This window comes from Candoia aspera, chromosome 6 (assembly GCF_035149785.1).
Source record: "Candoia aspera isolate rCanAsp1 chromosome 6, rCanAsp1.hap2, whole genome shotgun sequence".
Classification (NCBI taxonomy): Eukaryota; Metazoa; Chordata; class Lepidosauria; order Squamata; family Boidae; genus Candoia; species Candoia aspera.
This window is the reverse complement of record NC_086158.1, coordinates 10,885,492-10,901,393: the sequence shown is the minus strand read 5'-3', so window position 1 is coordinate 10,901,393 and position 15,902 is coordinate 10,885,492. Positions and strand designations below refer to the sequence as shown.

The 15,902-nt window shown below is 40.7% G+C and overlaps 2 protein-coding genes across 2 annotated transcripts in view; one reads left to right on the top strand and one right to left on the bottom strand.

Moving 5' to 3' along the window:
• Positions 1-3,211, top strand: part of PIK3CA (phosphatidylinositol-4,5-bisphosphate 3-kinase catalytic subunit alpha) — a 30,887-nt gene extending 27,676 nt beyond the window's left edge. Inside the window, exon 21 of the mRNA XM_063306417.1 lies at positions 658-3,211. Coding sequence (XP_063162487.1) covers positions 658-928 — 271 coding nt within the window. The 3' untranslated portion in view covers positions 929-3,211. The remainder of the gene's footprint in view (positions 1-657) is intronic.
• A 5,841-nt stretch (positions 3,212-9,052) lies between these two features.
• On the bottom strand, positions 9,053-15,390 carry LOC134500532 (uncharacterized). Its single transcript, XM_063307869.1, has 2 exons — positions 14,074-15,390; positions 9,053-9,539 (listed from the first exon to the last, which is right to left on the bottom strand). The coding sequence occupies exon 1, from the start codon at positions 15,240-15,242 to the stop codon at positions 14,109-14,111; it is 1,134 nt and encodes a 377-aa protein (XP_063163939.1). The 5' UTR covers positions 15,243-15,390; the 3' UTR covers positions 9,053-9,539; positions 14,074-14,108.
• Positions 15,391-15,902: the final 512 nt, after the last annotated feature.

Genomic DNA, 15,902 nt, shown 5'->3' with positions numbered 1-15,902 from the left:
TTATTACTGTTTTGTAAATTACTCAAGGCTGTGAAGATACCTAATACTCCTTCCTCCTCCTATTTTCCCCACAACAACAACCTTGTGAGGTGAGTTGAGCTGAGAGAAAGTGACTGGCCCAAGGTCACCCAGCCGGCTTTCATGCCTAGGCAGGACTAGAACTCACAGTCTCATGATAACCATACTTGCTAATGCTGAACGAGGAGGTTGTTGATTGTGGGCATTGTCGAAGTGTACAGAGTTGAATAATATAAAGCACCTTTGTGTTACATCTCCAGAGACTCTTATGTTTAAAGTAACTCCATTTGTCAAAAGATATGTCTTGGAAGAGAAACATATACAGTATATATGACTGGCAATGAAGGTCAGCAGTATTCAATAATTTTTCCCAATTTGGCAGCCGCCATGTCTCCTACAATTTTCAGCTCACATGGTCCAGTCACATGAGAATTTGGGGAGTTGTGGCCTAAAACATCTGAAAGGCCCCAGATTGAGTGAGTCTATTCTGTAGAATTGTTTTCCTTAATACTCAAAACAAAAATTTGCAGCCACACAGTCTTTTTAGAGAGAAAGATACTAATGTTTTTATTGCATTGATCTCAAGTGTTGTTAACCTAATAGGATTTTGTTGGGGTGCTTTTTATTTTTCTTTTCAAGGTTCCAAGAAATGTGTTACAAGGCTTACCTAGCAATTCGACAGCATGCCAACCTCTTCATAAACCTCTTTTCCATGATGCTTGGTTCAGGGATGCCAGAACTACAGTCTTTTGATGACATTGCATATATACGCAAAACTCTTGCATTAGACAAAACTGAGCAGGAAGCACTTGAGTATTTCATGAAGCAGATGAATGATGCTCATCATGGTGGCTGGACAACAAAAATGGACTGGATCTTCCACACAATCAAGCAGCATGCCTTGAACTAAAGTAAAGATAATGAAAAACGGATGGCCCTATTTTTGGCTGTTCCACTGCACTGTTGTCTGCTGGCAGTAAAAAAACAAAACTTGTTGCATCACAGTTGCACAAACCAAGAACAGCATTTGAACTTCCAGCAAGGTTAAAAATGCAAAGCTATTTAAATAAATAAAACATTTGTAGTGTTTTGAACACTATAAATCATGCATTTCAATATGTAACTTTCCTATATGTGTAGTCGTGTTATGCCTTAAATGTAAGAAGGTAAACTTAGAGATTTGTTCATCTTGGTTATTTAACTGGGAATTTGTGCCAGCATAATAGCCCAATCTTTCACATGTCCAGTCTTTCACATGGTGAAAAAAGGATTCAGGTGGGTTACAGAATAATGAAAAGAAGGAAAGTTTAGCAGTTTCGTTTCTAAAAGAGTTTTCTTCTCCAATGAACTGTACTCAGTAAAAATTAGAAGGGATGGTGCCTTTATAATGTCAGATACAATTCGTGGATTTAAGAGTAGTGGTTTTTCTTAGGTTTTGGAGTTTGGATTTTATTTCTTTTTCTAACCTAAACTTCAAAACAATTTTCATGCATGCTTTCCAGAGCCTAAAAAAGAGGTGAGTTATTAGAATTAAAGATTATTTTTATAAAGGTTATTTATATAACAGAAACTTCTTAATATATATGTCTTTGTGTTGATTTTCTGTCATTTTAATTCCAGAGACCACTTCGTTGTCTAACAGCCAGATTTATCTAAACCACTAGACTGATGCAGTGACTTGTAGGGTCAGGTCTAAAGATCCCTGTGCTGGTCCAGGCATGGCTTCTTCAAATGTACTGAGTCCTGACTCTAGAGCCAGCTCTGATGCAGCCATTCCATAGGCACTGCATGGCATACTTTTACTACATCCAGGGGTTTGTTCAGCACTTGCTGAGATGGATTTAGGGAGCTTTCCATGGTAAGTTGAACAGAGCTGGATATGTATGCCTGCAGTTCACATGTTCAGAAGGCTGCTTAGGTACAGCGGCTGCACAGAGTTACTTGCATGGGACTATAGGATCAGGCTAGGGCCTGCAAGTCCTCATCTGTGTCATCACAAAGGGGAGCGGGGAATTCTCCTGAAACTGGTAACACTTGCTTCCAAATAAATATGACTTGTGATCAGAATGCTCAATTTCCATTGTCTATTGCTGCCTTTTCCACCTTCCCCTCTGCCAAATCTATTGGGCTACAACTTCCATCATCCCTGTCCAGTATAACTAATTGCTGTGTGGTGGGAGTTATACTCTAACATATCTGGAGGGTGCCAGGATGGCCAGTAATAAACATTTTTAAATGTTGAAGTTGAATCAAACATCAAGCACATTTGCTGAGTTCAGATGGTAAAATTAAGCTAAGTGTAACTTAGAAACCTAAAGGCTTTCTGAGTTATTTTAAGCTTTCCCAAAGTGGAACATCAGATATTTATAGCATTCTTTGAATACATCTTAGTACTGCTGGTTAACACAGTCAGAAAAGAGTCTTGACTAGACTGGGAAACAATTGGATGAAAAAGGGAGAGCCTGTCTTCAGCTTCCTGATCAAAGTAGTATTGGCAAAGGTTCTCAGAAAAGCTTAGGTTTCCACTGGTAACTATTTGAACTTCCCATAAGATGATCTGTCTATGGAGGTAAAAGTTAATTCTTGTTTATGCTAGTTTGGTGCATTAGAATGAAATGAGATCTTTCAGGTCTTCCTAAAAATAATCTCAGGCAATGCTGTTTAAAGGATATTTGGGGTATCTAGATAATTTTTAACTTGTCTTCCACCTCTCTCTTGGCTTTCTTTCCTAGACTGCTAGAAAGGAACTGCTTAATTAGAATAACCAACAAACCAGAAGTAATATTATTAATTTGATCACTAAGTAGTCTTCAGACTGCACACAATTCCCAGCATGCAGAGCTAACCAACCAATATTTTATAGATGTTTGTGCCTGTATGTGCTGTATGTCTTTATTGCAATATGAAACTGATAAAAATTGGCATCAACTGGCATAGCGGCTGGTACAAATTGTTCCAGAAATATTTTTTATAATATATATCTTGAGCCCAAAAACACAAGGTGCCATTTCTTTTACACTAATGTTATCTCACTGAGTTCATAGGATTTGAAAATGTTCAGGAAATCTGGATATTTGAGCGCACTTGACTTTCTCAAATAGGTATTACTCTGAGTGCAATATAATTTGATTATGGTGTGCTGACAGTAGCTAGTAGAATATAACATTATAAATAAATTTGTATAGAATGTAAATTGTTAAGAGGCTATATTTCTTGAGCAAGCTAAACATTCATTGTGCTGTTAGTAATTGCATCTTGAATTTATTTTTATGGGTACAGAAAATGCCATTGTGTAAAAACTAAAGCCATGACAATTCTGCACAGCTCTTTGTAAAAATCATAAATCCACTCATCTTGAAAGCTAATGTTCATACAGATGATACCGTAGGGCAGGAATGGGGAACCTGCAGCCTTCCTAATGTTGATGAACTACAGTACCAACATTTATTTATTTATTTATACATACATACATACAATTTACATGTTTGCTTAAAACATCCCTTATCATTGACCATTTAGGGTAGGGTTGCTTAGGAATCATAATTCTACAATACCTGCACAGGCCATCGGATCCCCACACCTGCATATGGGATTGTGGAAACCTGGAAGTGGAGTAAAAATAGTTCTTGGGTTATCTCGATTAGTTTTTCAGTATTCTGATCTTTGTCTGAGGTGTAATCTATTAATACTCAATCAGAATCCCCCCCCCAAAAGGTACCACTAATTCTGTGCCTTTGATTTGTATTTTTCCAAAAGAATTCTTTCATGCCACATGGTAAACTGTGAAAACACATGGACTTTCAAAAACAAATTTTAATATGGTGTTCTGGAATAGGAGGGTTATTGATCAAACAATCTGTTTTTAGATACCTAAAGTCACAACTTTGGATTTTAGCCAATGTCTCCAATGGCTGCCTTTGAAAAGATCCCTGTTTTGCATTACAGCCTAGTTGTGATTAAGTTTGTTTCTTTAATACTGTTCATAAGGAACAGATATTTGCAAAGTGTCTTTAGGAATTGGTAATTCGAATGTCATGATGTGTCTATACCTAGAAAGATCAGAATCATGCAAGCCATGGTATTCCTGTGACGCTCTATAGGAACTAAAATTGGAAGAAGCAGGATAGGAAGGGTATTGACGCCTTTGAACTTTGCTGTTGGAGAGGACTGCTGGGAATACTGTGGACAGCCAAGAAAACAAACCAATGGAACATTGAACAAATCAACCCAGAGTTCTAGAGGCACAAACGATCAGGCTCAAGTTATCCTACTTCAAGTAACGTTACTTGAAGACCTAACTCGCTGGGCAAGATGGAAGGAAGAAGACGACAACCAGCAGCAGACTCAGTTGCAGTAGCAATGTGTGCACTGTTGGAAGAGCTGAAGGGCCAGGTTAGGGACATATTGTGGAGAAACTCTACGTTGTTGCTAAGAGTCAACAAAGAGTTGATGGCACGTAATCCTCATAAATCTAATGTGGCACTTATTTACATATTTTGTAGTGATAATGGAAACCGCCTTATACCAAATGAGATATGTGGTAGGCTTAATTAGGTATTTTCTGTATTGACAAACTGGATCTCTCCAGGATTCTTCCCAGCCTCTATCTGGAAACAGCAGGATCCTACAAACCCTACAAACTATGTGCAGATCATGTGCCAATTATGCTGAACTAGAGCTCCTTCTGATCATCATGTATTTTTACCTAACGGAGCAGTTGTGTTCTATTTTTTTTACAGAGATTGCCAGCATCTTTACTTAAGAAATAATACTTCATACGTACTTTGAAAATATAGTTCTCCAATACTTCAAGAGCAATTATAACCTGCAACTTCCTTTCTGGTAAAAGATTGCATTGGATAAAATATATCTACTGAAAATCATTGTAAGCCTGGTCAGACCTCCAGTTGTTCTATCTGTTGTACCAGTGAATAGAAGTATTTATGGGCCCTATATTTTAAGTGCAGCTTAAATGTTGACGACATGTTCATATTATTGTGTCTCAGGTATTGCAATATTATAATACTGGTTCAAAAATTCAATTCAGTGTTTGATAAGCACAAAGTCAAACAAGTTTTAGTCTTTAAACTACTTGCCAGCAACTACCTTTTCTGCCTGGATACTTGGAAAAGTAAGAAACTTTGCTCCTGTTTATGGTCTTTGCTTCTCTTTTGTTCTCTCAGACAAGTTTCCTGGAGTTGTTCTTGCTAGATCATCAACCTCCATCCTCTAAGGTGCTTATAACCCAATATAAGGTACTTACAACTAGCTGCCTTCAATGGTTCAGGTGTGCACACTAATGCTGAGAGAGAGAACTGTAGGGGATGTGAGGCAGCTTTTTGGTGGCCACATCCTGAAGGTAGAAGTCCCAGTCATCAAGCATTTAGTGCACTGTAACCTTTCTGAGTGAGTACCTTCCAAGTCAGTCTTGATTCCTGGCAACTGGCTGGACTAGTCCCTGTAGTTTTTTTGGCAACATTTTTTTCAGAAGTGGTTTGTCATTGCCTCCTTCCTAGAGCTAAGAGGGGGGGACTGGCCCAAGGTCACCCAGCTGGCTTTGTCCCTAAGGCAGGACTAGAACTCAGTCTCCTGGTTTCCAGCCTGATGCCTTAACCACTACACCAAGCTGGCTCTCATTGTAACCTTACCCATGGTAGATTTGGATTTGCTTTGCCCTCCTTTGGTTTTGGTTTTTTAGATTGTAATGATACTTCAGTTGTTTAGTGCTGTCGTGGAAGCCCTTTGTAGAACCAAAAGGCAGTATATAGATGTTTGTAGGCATAATAAACAATAGTAAATATTCTCCTGGCTGCACTTTAATTTTAAAACAGCCGCTATTCTCACATGGGAAATGAGTTTTAGAGGAGTATTACTGTGTCTTTGAATGTTCATTTGATCTTTTAAGATTTTCTAGAAAAATAATTCCATAATGGGATTTACATTTCACAGCTTTCAAAGCCATAGGTATTGCAGCTATATCATGCACAGTTGTAATGGTAGTAGCATCATTCCTAGAAAAGGTTCTGTGAATTACCTTGAAACTGATGGATGAGGAAAGAAACCTCCTTTAGGGCTCCCCTCATCCTAAAAAAGTTCAAAATCAATACCTCAAATTGCATTTGGATATCAACTGATAAGGTAGTTTTGTGACCTTGGTCTGCTAAGAATTTAGTGCGAAATCCCTTTACCTGATTTTTATAAGGTATGACACTTAGAGCCCTTCTTGGATTTTTTTAGATGTCTTTTCTCAGAGCATAGAAAATACAACTCTTCCTGCAGAAGGGGAGCACAATATCTGTGGGTACAGATGCTTTCAGCACTATTCTTCCATGTTCATTTGAAGGTGGGGTTTCAACTTGGGCAGTGATGCATCATAAATGAAACCTAATCAGAACACAGCAGATACTCTTTTTATCTATATTGTGTATGCCACACTATGTCCTCATCCCTCTTTTGTACATTGATCTTTAAATTATCTCTAAAAAGGATTTTCTAACTAGAAATGGAGACCTAGAACTATAAAAGCACACTGCTAGTTTATATGCTACGTATTAATGCTATAAGCCAGTATTACAATACTATTAATTCTAAAAATGATGCAAAAGTGCAGACACCAGTATTTTGAGAGTAGAAAGACAAAGCAGTTTTTGGCAGTAAAGTTTGGGAAGAAAATAAACGCTGACATACTTAACGATGCTGTACCTTTTCATTTAAAAACTACATTTACACCTCAAAATGTTTTAGCCGTTAATTAAAATGTGTATTTTCTAGGGGAAAAATTAGAAATAGAGGGCCATTGTAGGTTGGCCATTACACTCACTGATACAGCAAGATGTGCACAAAATTTGCAGTAATCCCAATAATGTGGAAAGCAATTCCATTTGTAGGAATAAGAGAACAATGATTTGCTTGCTATAGACAAAGCCATAGAAACAGTGACACTATAGCAGTTTGAGATGGCAGAGTATAATCCTAAATTAGATTTATATACTGCAATAAAGGTAACCAAAATGATTGAATTCCAGATCAACGTATCAAGGCCATTTTGTTTTAGACAACTTTGCTATATTTATGTACATCTAAAAGCTGGATTGGTATACATTTTTTAAACCTAAACCTAACTCTGTCATTTGGAAACAATGATCATTGTTATCCACAAAACTAGATACTGGCAAACAGTTATGTTTGTATTATACAACTTTCTTTAAAAAAAAAATGTACTGACAAGTTGAAAACATCTCACATGGCAAGAGGCGTGTGTTAAAAATTACCATTATCTATGGGTTGATGCTTTAAAATGAGTTATCTTTTCCTTTTTTTTTTTTTTTTTTTGCTAAAGTCCTAAGGAAAGATAATGCTCTGGAGTTAAATCAAATCTGTAAAAAAATGTCTTTATTAGATTTTCATGTATTGTGATATTTCATGTTCTGAACAATTTGGGAAATGGATGTATGTAGTGAAGAAGTAAAGTTTATTATTTTTAGTAATTTTTGGAATATATGCATCTCCATCCTGTCCTTATACTCCAGGCATAAGGCTTAATCAAGATGGGGGCAGGTGGTGGACTGTGGCTCAGTGATAGATCTATTTAATTGTTTAAGTGCTTAACTCATTTCTTTTTTAATGGGGTGGTCATTTCATAAATGAAATCAGGTTATTGATTTCTTTTGCTCAGTACTGTTGCCTCTAGCAAAGCACTGAAGTTGTCAACCTTGGCAACTTTAAGATGTCTGGACTTCAACTCCCAGAATTCCCCAGCCAGCATGCTGAATTCTGGGGGTTGAAGTCTAGACATCTTAAGGTTGCCAAGGTTGAGAAACACTGCTCTAGCATCAATTTTTGAAGGACTTAGGTAGAGTTTTTCTCAATCCTCTTAGGTGGAAAGATGGAGAATTGAACCCAGAATGTTTTACGGGCATACATGGTGTTATCTGTGCACTGCCAACCCCTCTCCACATGCCTCATGCCCACAGCAGGTTGCATGTTATAGTAAGGTGGTAAAACATAGAAACAAGCAAAAGTATTGCCATCTTTTATGGCATTTTATATTCAAGATGTATGCTTGTGAAAACGCGAGTTTGCTAGAAACTATTTGAAAATTTGGAAACTACGGAGAAACCTGTACAAACACTTTGCTTCTCCCTTCCTAGGCATTTTTCCCATTCTCTAAATCCTTCAGTTGCTCTCATGGAGACGTATTGGTGGCACAACCATCTCTTGCCTGTGCTTCTGCCTCTTGATTCTAAGAGGAACCAGCTAGTGAAGACTGACTCTGATAGCCATGCCTTTTGATAGAGGTATAGGTTCTGCAGCTCCATAGCCACATATACCACTCAGTATCCAGGGCCCCAACTGGTGGGGGGGAAAGCAGGGCATGTGCCCCGGGTGCCGCCAAAATGGACACAGAATCCATGTTTGCCCTGGATAACCCAGACCCTAGTTGCGGGCCTGCTCAGTATCTTGGGCTGACCTCCCGAGGCTCCTCCAACAGTCATTCTTTAACATGCTATATACAGAAGAGGATAGTCAATGAAAAGGAATAATTTTAATGCTAAACAAGTTGAGTTAAATTTGTGATTCCAATCCACTTGCTGGAGTGTAACTATAGCATGTCGTTCAATGGCCAGGCCCAACCCTCAACTCCAAAAGGGTTATGCATCCCAACTCGGGAACTGTTTACTCAAGTTGAAACCTGGTTATTTATCTATCCCAACTCGGGGAAGAGAGAGCACCTTACCTGTTTGAGTTCCTTGTTCCATGCCATAGGATGTACTGAGCCATCCAACATCAATATAAAACATTTTGACTACATGCAAATAGCTTCTGGAAAGAGGCAAGGGAAGCCATTCTCCCCAGGAAGCTAGAACCGGGGCCTTCTTCCTAACTCTACAGTCTTAATCTGAGTTGAGAATGGGTGCAGAGCTGCTTTTTCCAAACTGTACGCTTGGACATTCTTTCTGCCTGGCCTGATCTGATCTCCATCCACTGCACCTTAACTTTGGAAATAAAATGAAAATGAAAATGTATTTTGTCATATTTCTTCTTCTGTCTCAGTTTTGTATTTAAATCTTAACTGACAGTAATTTATCAAATGGGTCTACTGCCTAGACCTTAAATTTCTTCTATGATTGGGGTGATAAGAGCTAGGCTTTTTCATACTAAAAGAAAAGGCTTTTTCAAGTCAAACTTGATGCCAAGTGAGGTTCCATGAAGTTTTTTTGGCAGCAATACAGAAATAGTTTTCTTCCTATATGGATGGATGGATTGACGGACAGACAGACACTTCCCAAACTAGACTCCAGCCTTGGCATCCCTGAGGGCTTCCCATTAACCTTTAAACAGGCCTGACCCTGTTTAGCAAGTCCAGACAAGAACAGCCCCGGGCTGCCACCTGTGAAGACATGTTCATGCTTGCATAAACTATTCCAAAATTAAAGCACACAGAGAGAAAATTTGGAGGGAATAATCTGAATTTTAAATGATGTTCCAGGGATGGTGAGATCTTGCACAGTACTGGAGATCTGTAAAGAAAAGCAACAGAAATACATGAATCTTTAAAGTAGTTGGATGCTGATAAAGTTTAGGAAAGAAAAAAGTATTCTGTATGTAATACAGCTGTGCAAACTGAAGGTTCCAGACTTCTGGAGATGTCAATCCTGACTGCCCCTTGGTATCTAGAAATACTATAAAATAATAATTATAAATTACCTTGTTATAAAGATCATTAAGGAGCACAAGGAACTGCATAAAGCTAAGTTGTTTTTTTTAATGTAGCTGAATCAAGGCCCTGGTCAACAGGCTTTGTGGTCTGCAGTTGGTTAATGAATCAGGAGTGAAAAAGAACCACAGTTACAGAAACAACAGGGATGTTGCAGTGAGTCTTGAGACAGGTGAGGCAGCCCAGAGCACATGGAGCAGCATGATAGAATGACCAGCAGAAGGAACGGAAGAATGCTTTTAACTGAAAAAAAATTAAAAGAATGGAGGGCAAATAAATAGTATAAAAGATTCATCTTAATTTTTTATCCTATATTTAACCCAGTCCCCAAAGCACTGTCCCAGGAAAGAATAAATACCGGATAAAAACTAGTCAAAAATTATACAGGCAGGGCTCACTTAACGACCATTTGTTTAGCGACCATTCAAAGTTACGATGACGCCAAACAAGTGGTAGTTACAGTCTTCAAAGTTACAGCTGTTGCAGTGCCCCTGTGGTCATATGATTAAAATTTGGGCTCTTGGCATGTCGCCCACATTTATGATCGCAGCATGCACTTCAACTCCCCCCACCTGCCTATCTCTCCCCATCTGTGCCCTTTTGGCCCCCCTTCATTCTGCCACCACATACCCCTGCCACCCCCAGATGACCTTCGCGTCTTCTTCCGCAGCTGTTGGCCCTTCATGCAGCCCTCACGCCACCTCCCTGAAGCCTTGCGAGGAGCTAGCAGCTGCCTCAGCCAGGTGTGCCTCATCAGCAGCGGGAGGAAGATGATGATGGTCAGCTGGGGGCGGCAGGGGTAGGTGGTAGCAGTGGAGCGCAGGGCGGCCAAAAGGGAAGAGATGGGGGACAAAGAAGTGGGTGGGGGGAGTTGAAGCGGAGGCGAGCACAGCAGGGCAGGAGAAGCGTGAGGTCTTGGCCTAATGACCACAACTGGGACTGGGAACTGCCATCACTAAGTGGTGCTGTCACATGATGTTTCACCTAATGACCACTTCACTTGGCGATGGAAATTCCGGTCCCAATTAGGGTTGTTAAGCGAGGACTACCTGTAAGCAAAGCAGAAGAGGGCAATTGTTTGAACTATTACTAGCCATCAAAGGGAATAAAAGGCAGCATCTAGGACCACCCCAGTCCCATTCATTTGTTATTTGAATACGCCCATGAGAAAAGGCTGGCTTTCACTACCCATGGGAAATAGGAAAGGAAGGGAGTCAATTATGGCTTCAGGGTGGGAGCAGTATTTTGCAGTCTAGATACCCTCCCCAATAAAGCCCTGATTTGGGGAACAGCCAATTCCTCCAATCACAAGAGGCTAAAATGTAACGTCAGCCGTTCTTCAGTATCCTGGACCCCAAAGCTCTAACAGCAACAACCAGCACTGCTTAGGAAACAGGACACTTTCTTCTCTGTGTCCAATAATGTAACATATTATTATGTTCTCTAGTTCAATGTCATTTCTCTGGTTCTCTAGATTCTGTGCTGGTTCAGCCTTATGGAAGGATAACATCAAATAAAAAATGCCAGTGTTTGTCCTTGCTTGTGTTTATCCTATGGAAATATCTTGATTTTGTTCTGTTTTTTAACTTGCTGAAAAAAGCAGCTTTCATCTCACAGATAGTAGTGATCACCAAGATGTTTGTCTCAAGGCTATGACATGGTGGTTAGTGTAATTGCTAAGCTAGCTTTGGTGATATCTTGCTTAAAATCTGGATTCTCTTCTTACAGTTACCAGAGTGGGCTGTCAGCCTTTTACAAGGGGTGCAGAAGGAAAATTCACACTTAAAGGGCCTTTCCTTTCATGACTGAGATGCTACTGGAAGCATGTAGTTTAAAAAACCATATTTCTCTGCTTTGCCTCTGCCTGCTGCAAATGCTCCCAATCACATCACTGAAAGTGGGCAACAGATTGATGAACTTTGGCAGCATGATTACCTACAAGAAATAAAGGTGCATTAAGCCTTTGGATAGGCTTAGTGCAAATAAACCTGGGGCACTGGGCAGGGATCTTGCACTATCCCTAAATTTTAAAAAGTTGCTCCCACCTGCTTGTATGATATAATCACCAAACCCCTTATGAGTCCTGACTGCAGAAAAAGAGGGGATGCACCGCCAGCTACCAAAAAACGGATCATTTTTGCAGCCAGAGCATCTTGAGAAATCACTGGCAACTTCATTGTGCTGGGATTCAGGCAGACTGTTATGGCTCATACAGACCCTGGCAGTCTCCAGATACTGGGACAAGGCATTGATAGCATCTCCTGTGGGACCCAGGGTAGTGATGTACAATTGGGAATCATCAGCACAGTGACGAAACCACATCTTCAGATTGATGGATGACCTCTTCCAGTGGCTTCACATAAATGCTAAAAAGGAAGGGGAATAGCCCCAAGTCATGTGTCCCACAAGGGAGTCACCTCCTGGTTGATCTCTCTAGCGCCACCCACTTGAACTGTCCACTAAGAAGGAGTGGAAGCAGAGCAAACCAGTGCCTCCAATTCCCAACCTTCACAGGTGGTCTGGGATGATACCACGATCATTCATCCTTAGGGGGGAGATGGGTGGTGATAAAAATGTGATGATAGATAGATAGATAGATAGATAGATAGATAGATAGATAGATAGATAGATAGATAGATAGATAGATATCAAAAGCTGCCAAGAGTCTTAAAAGGATAAGGAAGCTGTGCTACCTCCATCCAAGTCCTGACAGAAGTCATCCACAAAATTGAATGCTGTCCCCATCCTATATCTACACCTGAAATCTGAATGAAAGGAGTTCAGATAATCTGCTTTCCTTCCTTCTAGACACTGAAATCCTCAGTCTCAAGAGTCTAGTGGAGGTCCTAACTAGAATCCATAGAAAATTATGTTTTATACAGTCTTCCAAAGATGTGAACTGTGGACCAAGTTATTATACAGTATCTTTATTGATTAGTCAATTGACCATTAGAATTATAGGCTAAGCTACAATTATGGTTGATTTAGTTTTGGCTTAAACATTCTGTGAACTCAGCCACTGTGGTATATAAATGATGATTTATAGCTTAGTGTAATGTTTGAATTCTATGTACCAGCAGTGCCCATAGCAAATTGCAATGGTGACAACATGCTCATTTTCCTACAAATACTGTACCATTACTTCTGAATACAAGTACCCAAGTCACAGCATGCACAAGTTATCATTCTCTCCCCACCACAAGTGCCCATGCACACAACTCTGATTTGCAAGAAGAATCAATCTACTGTAGTCCGTAAAGTGTTAGTCTAGGACCGTGAAGACCTAGATTCCAATTCACCCTCAGCCGTGAAAACTCACTGGATTTTAGGCAGCTCCCTCTCAACCCAACCATCTCACAGGGCTGTTTTTGGGGGGAGAGAATGGAGAAACAAATCTTACGTATACCACCTTGAACTTCTGGATATAAATCTAACGAATACTTTGTTAACTGGCTCTGTCTTAGTATGATGTCTGAACCCAGCTGCCTTCCTCTTCTGCCTTGAATCTTTCAAAGTAGGCATGGCTCATGTGTGCTGAAGGTTAATTCTGTTTCTCCTATCACACAGGATTGTTTCTCAGTTTCTCTTTCTCATCTAGATACCCGTTCAGCTCTTATTAAAACTGAACACTCACTATATACATGTTCTGGATAATCCCTATCCCCATCTCTGGCGTTTTAGTATGAATAGGATTTATATATTCATTCCTTCTTCTAATCAGTCCCAAGTTTGTTTGATATTGTCTTAGCATGTTGTTTGTTTGTTTATTTAATTTCTATAGTTGCCCATCTCAGCAAGTGATTCTGGGCGGCTTATAATCATAAAAACCATAAAACAGTTAAAATAATTAAAAACAATTAAACAGTATGAAATAAATATATATGGTTACCAAGTAAGCAATGCATAGATGTTAGTATAGCCAAGAAATGGGGCCCTTAATATACTGGGGGCCCCAGGCCCAGGCACATAACCAGGTCTTCACAGCCTTACGAAAAGCCAACAGGGTCGGGGGCATCCTGATCTCTGAAGGAAGAATATGCCAGAGGGCAGGCGCTATGGCAGAGAAGGCGTGCTCCTAGTCCCCAACTGACATTCCTTGGCTGACAGGACCCGTAGCATGCCCAACCTACCAGACCGAATTGGGCAGGTAGAAACAACTGGGAGAAGACAGTCCCTTAGGTAACCCAGTCCCCAGCCATGGAGGTTTTAAAGGTGACAACCAGCACCTATATGCCCAATTACTGCAGCTTACTCAACAAACCATGGTTAAAGCAAACTTTAGCTCAGCAAGGTGTGAGACCCAAGGTCACATTTTTATTCCAGGTCCCTAAGCTTACCTCATGTGATCAGAGTGGTCATCAGTAGTGCCCATTCAGAACTTCAGGGCTGCTCGAATTGCCTGACAAGCTGCTCTCTTGACTTCTAAAGCTCTTTCGGGTTGGCCTGACTGATAGACAGCTACCTGGACTTGAACTTCTGGCTCTGTCCCATCATGGTCTAACAACAAATCGCAGCAAAAGAACCCATCTAGCAAGCACCTCAGCCAGCGCCGTGCCCGGGCCTCCTGTTCTGCATCCAGTCCTGGGTCTGGATCCACCTGCACGATGACTCCAACCAAGGCCACTGGGTTATAATAGATGCAGTTCTTCAGCTTGTGTAGCATTTCGGCCAATCGATCCAGTTGATCCCAAGACTTAAGGAAAGGGGCTCTGCACAGGAAGAAGATGAGCTGGGAGTAGATTCTTTCTTGTTGCCTGGAACAGCCATTTTCTTTCAGAAGCTGAGACCTCTCAGGCCACTGGCTGGCAGCTTGATCACAGCAGATCACTGAGCTGGTCACATGGAAAGCTGGTATAGGGAATTTTGCAAACACTTCCTGTCGGAAGTTCTCCACCACCGCTTGGCTTTGCAACTCCCCAAGCAAATGCACATTGCCTCCCATCATAAACTGAAGGGTCACAAATTCCAACTCCAACTTTTCTTCATGTGGAAGGTCAGATCTGGTGACAACTGTCAACAGGTCCCTGACTAGCTTTAGGCCTGCCTCTTGGTCTTGGCTGTCTTGTTCTGCCATCTGGCCCTGCCCTGTTCCCACTTTCTCTGTGACTTCTTCCCAGGATCTCCCAACCTGCCTCAGGATCTTCTTGTGAGTTCCTACTGAAAACCCTCTGAACAAATCTTGGCCTGTTCCAACCGATTCTGCATTCCTCGTTAGGGCTTCTGCAGATTGTTCTGTAAATTCTTCCTGTCCTCCTTGAACTTGCTCTTTGATCTTTGGCCGAGCTCCAGCCACAAACTCACAATCCCTTCCATTCTCCTCTGGGATATCTCCATTTAGCTCTGTGCTATCTTCCTGTATTCTTTCTTCTTGCTCTAAAGCATTCTCCTGATTGCCTATCTCCAGCTCTGCGATCTGCTCCTGAACTGTCTCATTCAGCTCCCTACTCTTCACCTCAGCATTTGTCTCTTGGTCTATAACCTCTTGGATTCCTCCCTCCTGCTCCATAACCCTTAGCCTCCTTCCTCCCCCTGATCATTTCTCCAGGTCCTCCCCAGTCTGACTGACTTCTTGTTGCCTAGACCCACTGGCTGCCGTGTGTCACAATAAGCACTGACCCACTCATTCATTGGATACTGACTTTGACCAAGTTCATCTTGTGAAACTTGTATTACCCTTTTCAAATAGCAAGCTAATTATTATTTTTTACATAACAAGATGGGAATAGGTACACAGAGCTTTTCAAACTACATTTACTAAAATGTATTATTCTAAAGGAAAGACAACTAGAACAAAGTACAAATATTACACTAATGTGATTGACTAGTTTATGGTTTTGTATGTCATGTGAATGCAGCCATCAAATAATATTGATGAGATTGTTCCCTGCCATCCCACCATTCTGCAAGATTCTGTCTCCTCCCTCAGCTTACTTTTGTAGGCTCTGGGCAAGTATGCACATTTCCCAAAAAACACTGGGCTACAGCCACTTGCCCTGTGTATTTCCAAATAACTTCTATATCTCTATGGGAGCTTCAGAAGCATTCTTAGAAATAAGCCAAGTAAAGCAGAAACCCCAGCAAGTGCCTGATGAGATGTCCATGGGGCACATTGATACCCCTTGGGAACATAGTGGCATCATCTTCTGGGGGCTCCAATTCACTTAGC

Bases quoted from the DNA above. Each gene is read 5' to 3' on its own strand.
- LOC134500532 (XM_063307869.1), bottom strand. From the start codon at position 15,242: ATGGAGCAGGAGGGAGGAATCCAAGAGGTTATAGACCAAGAGACAAAT.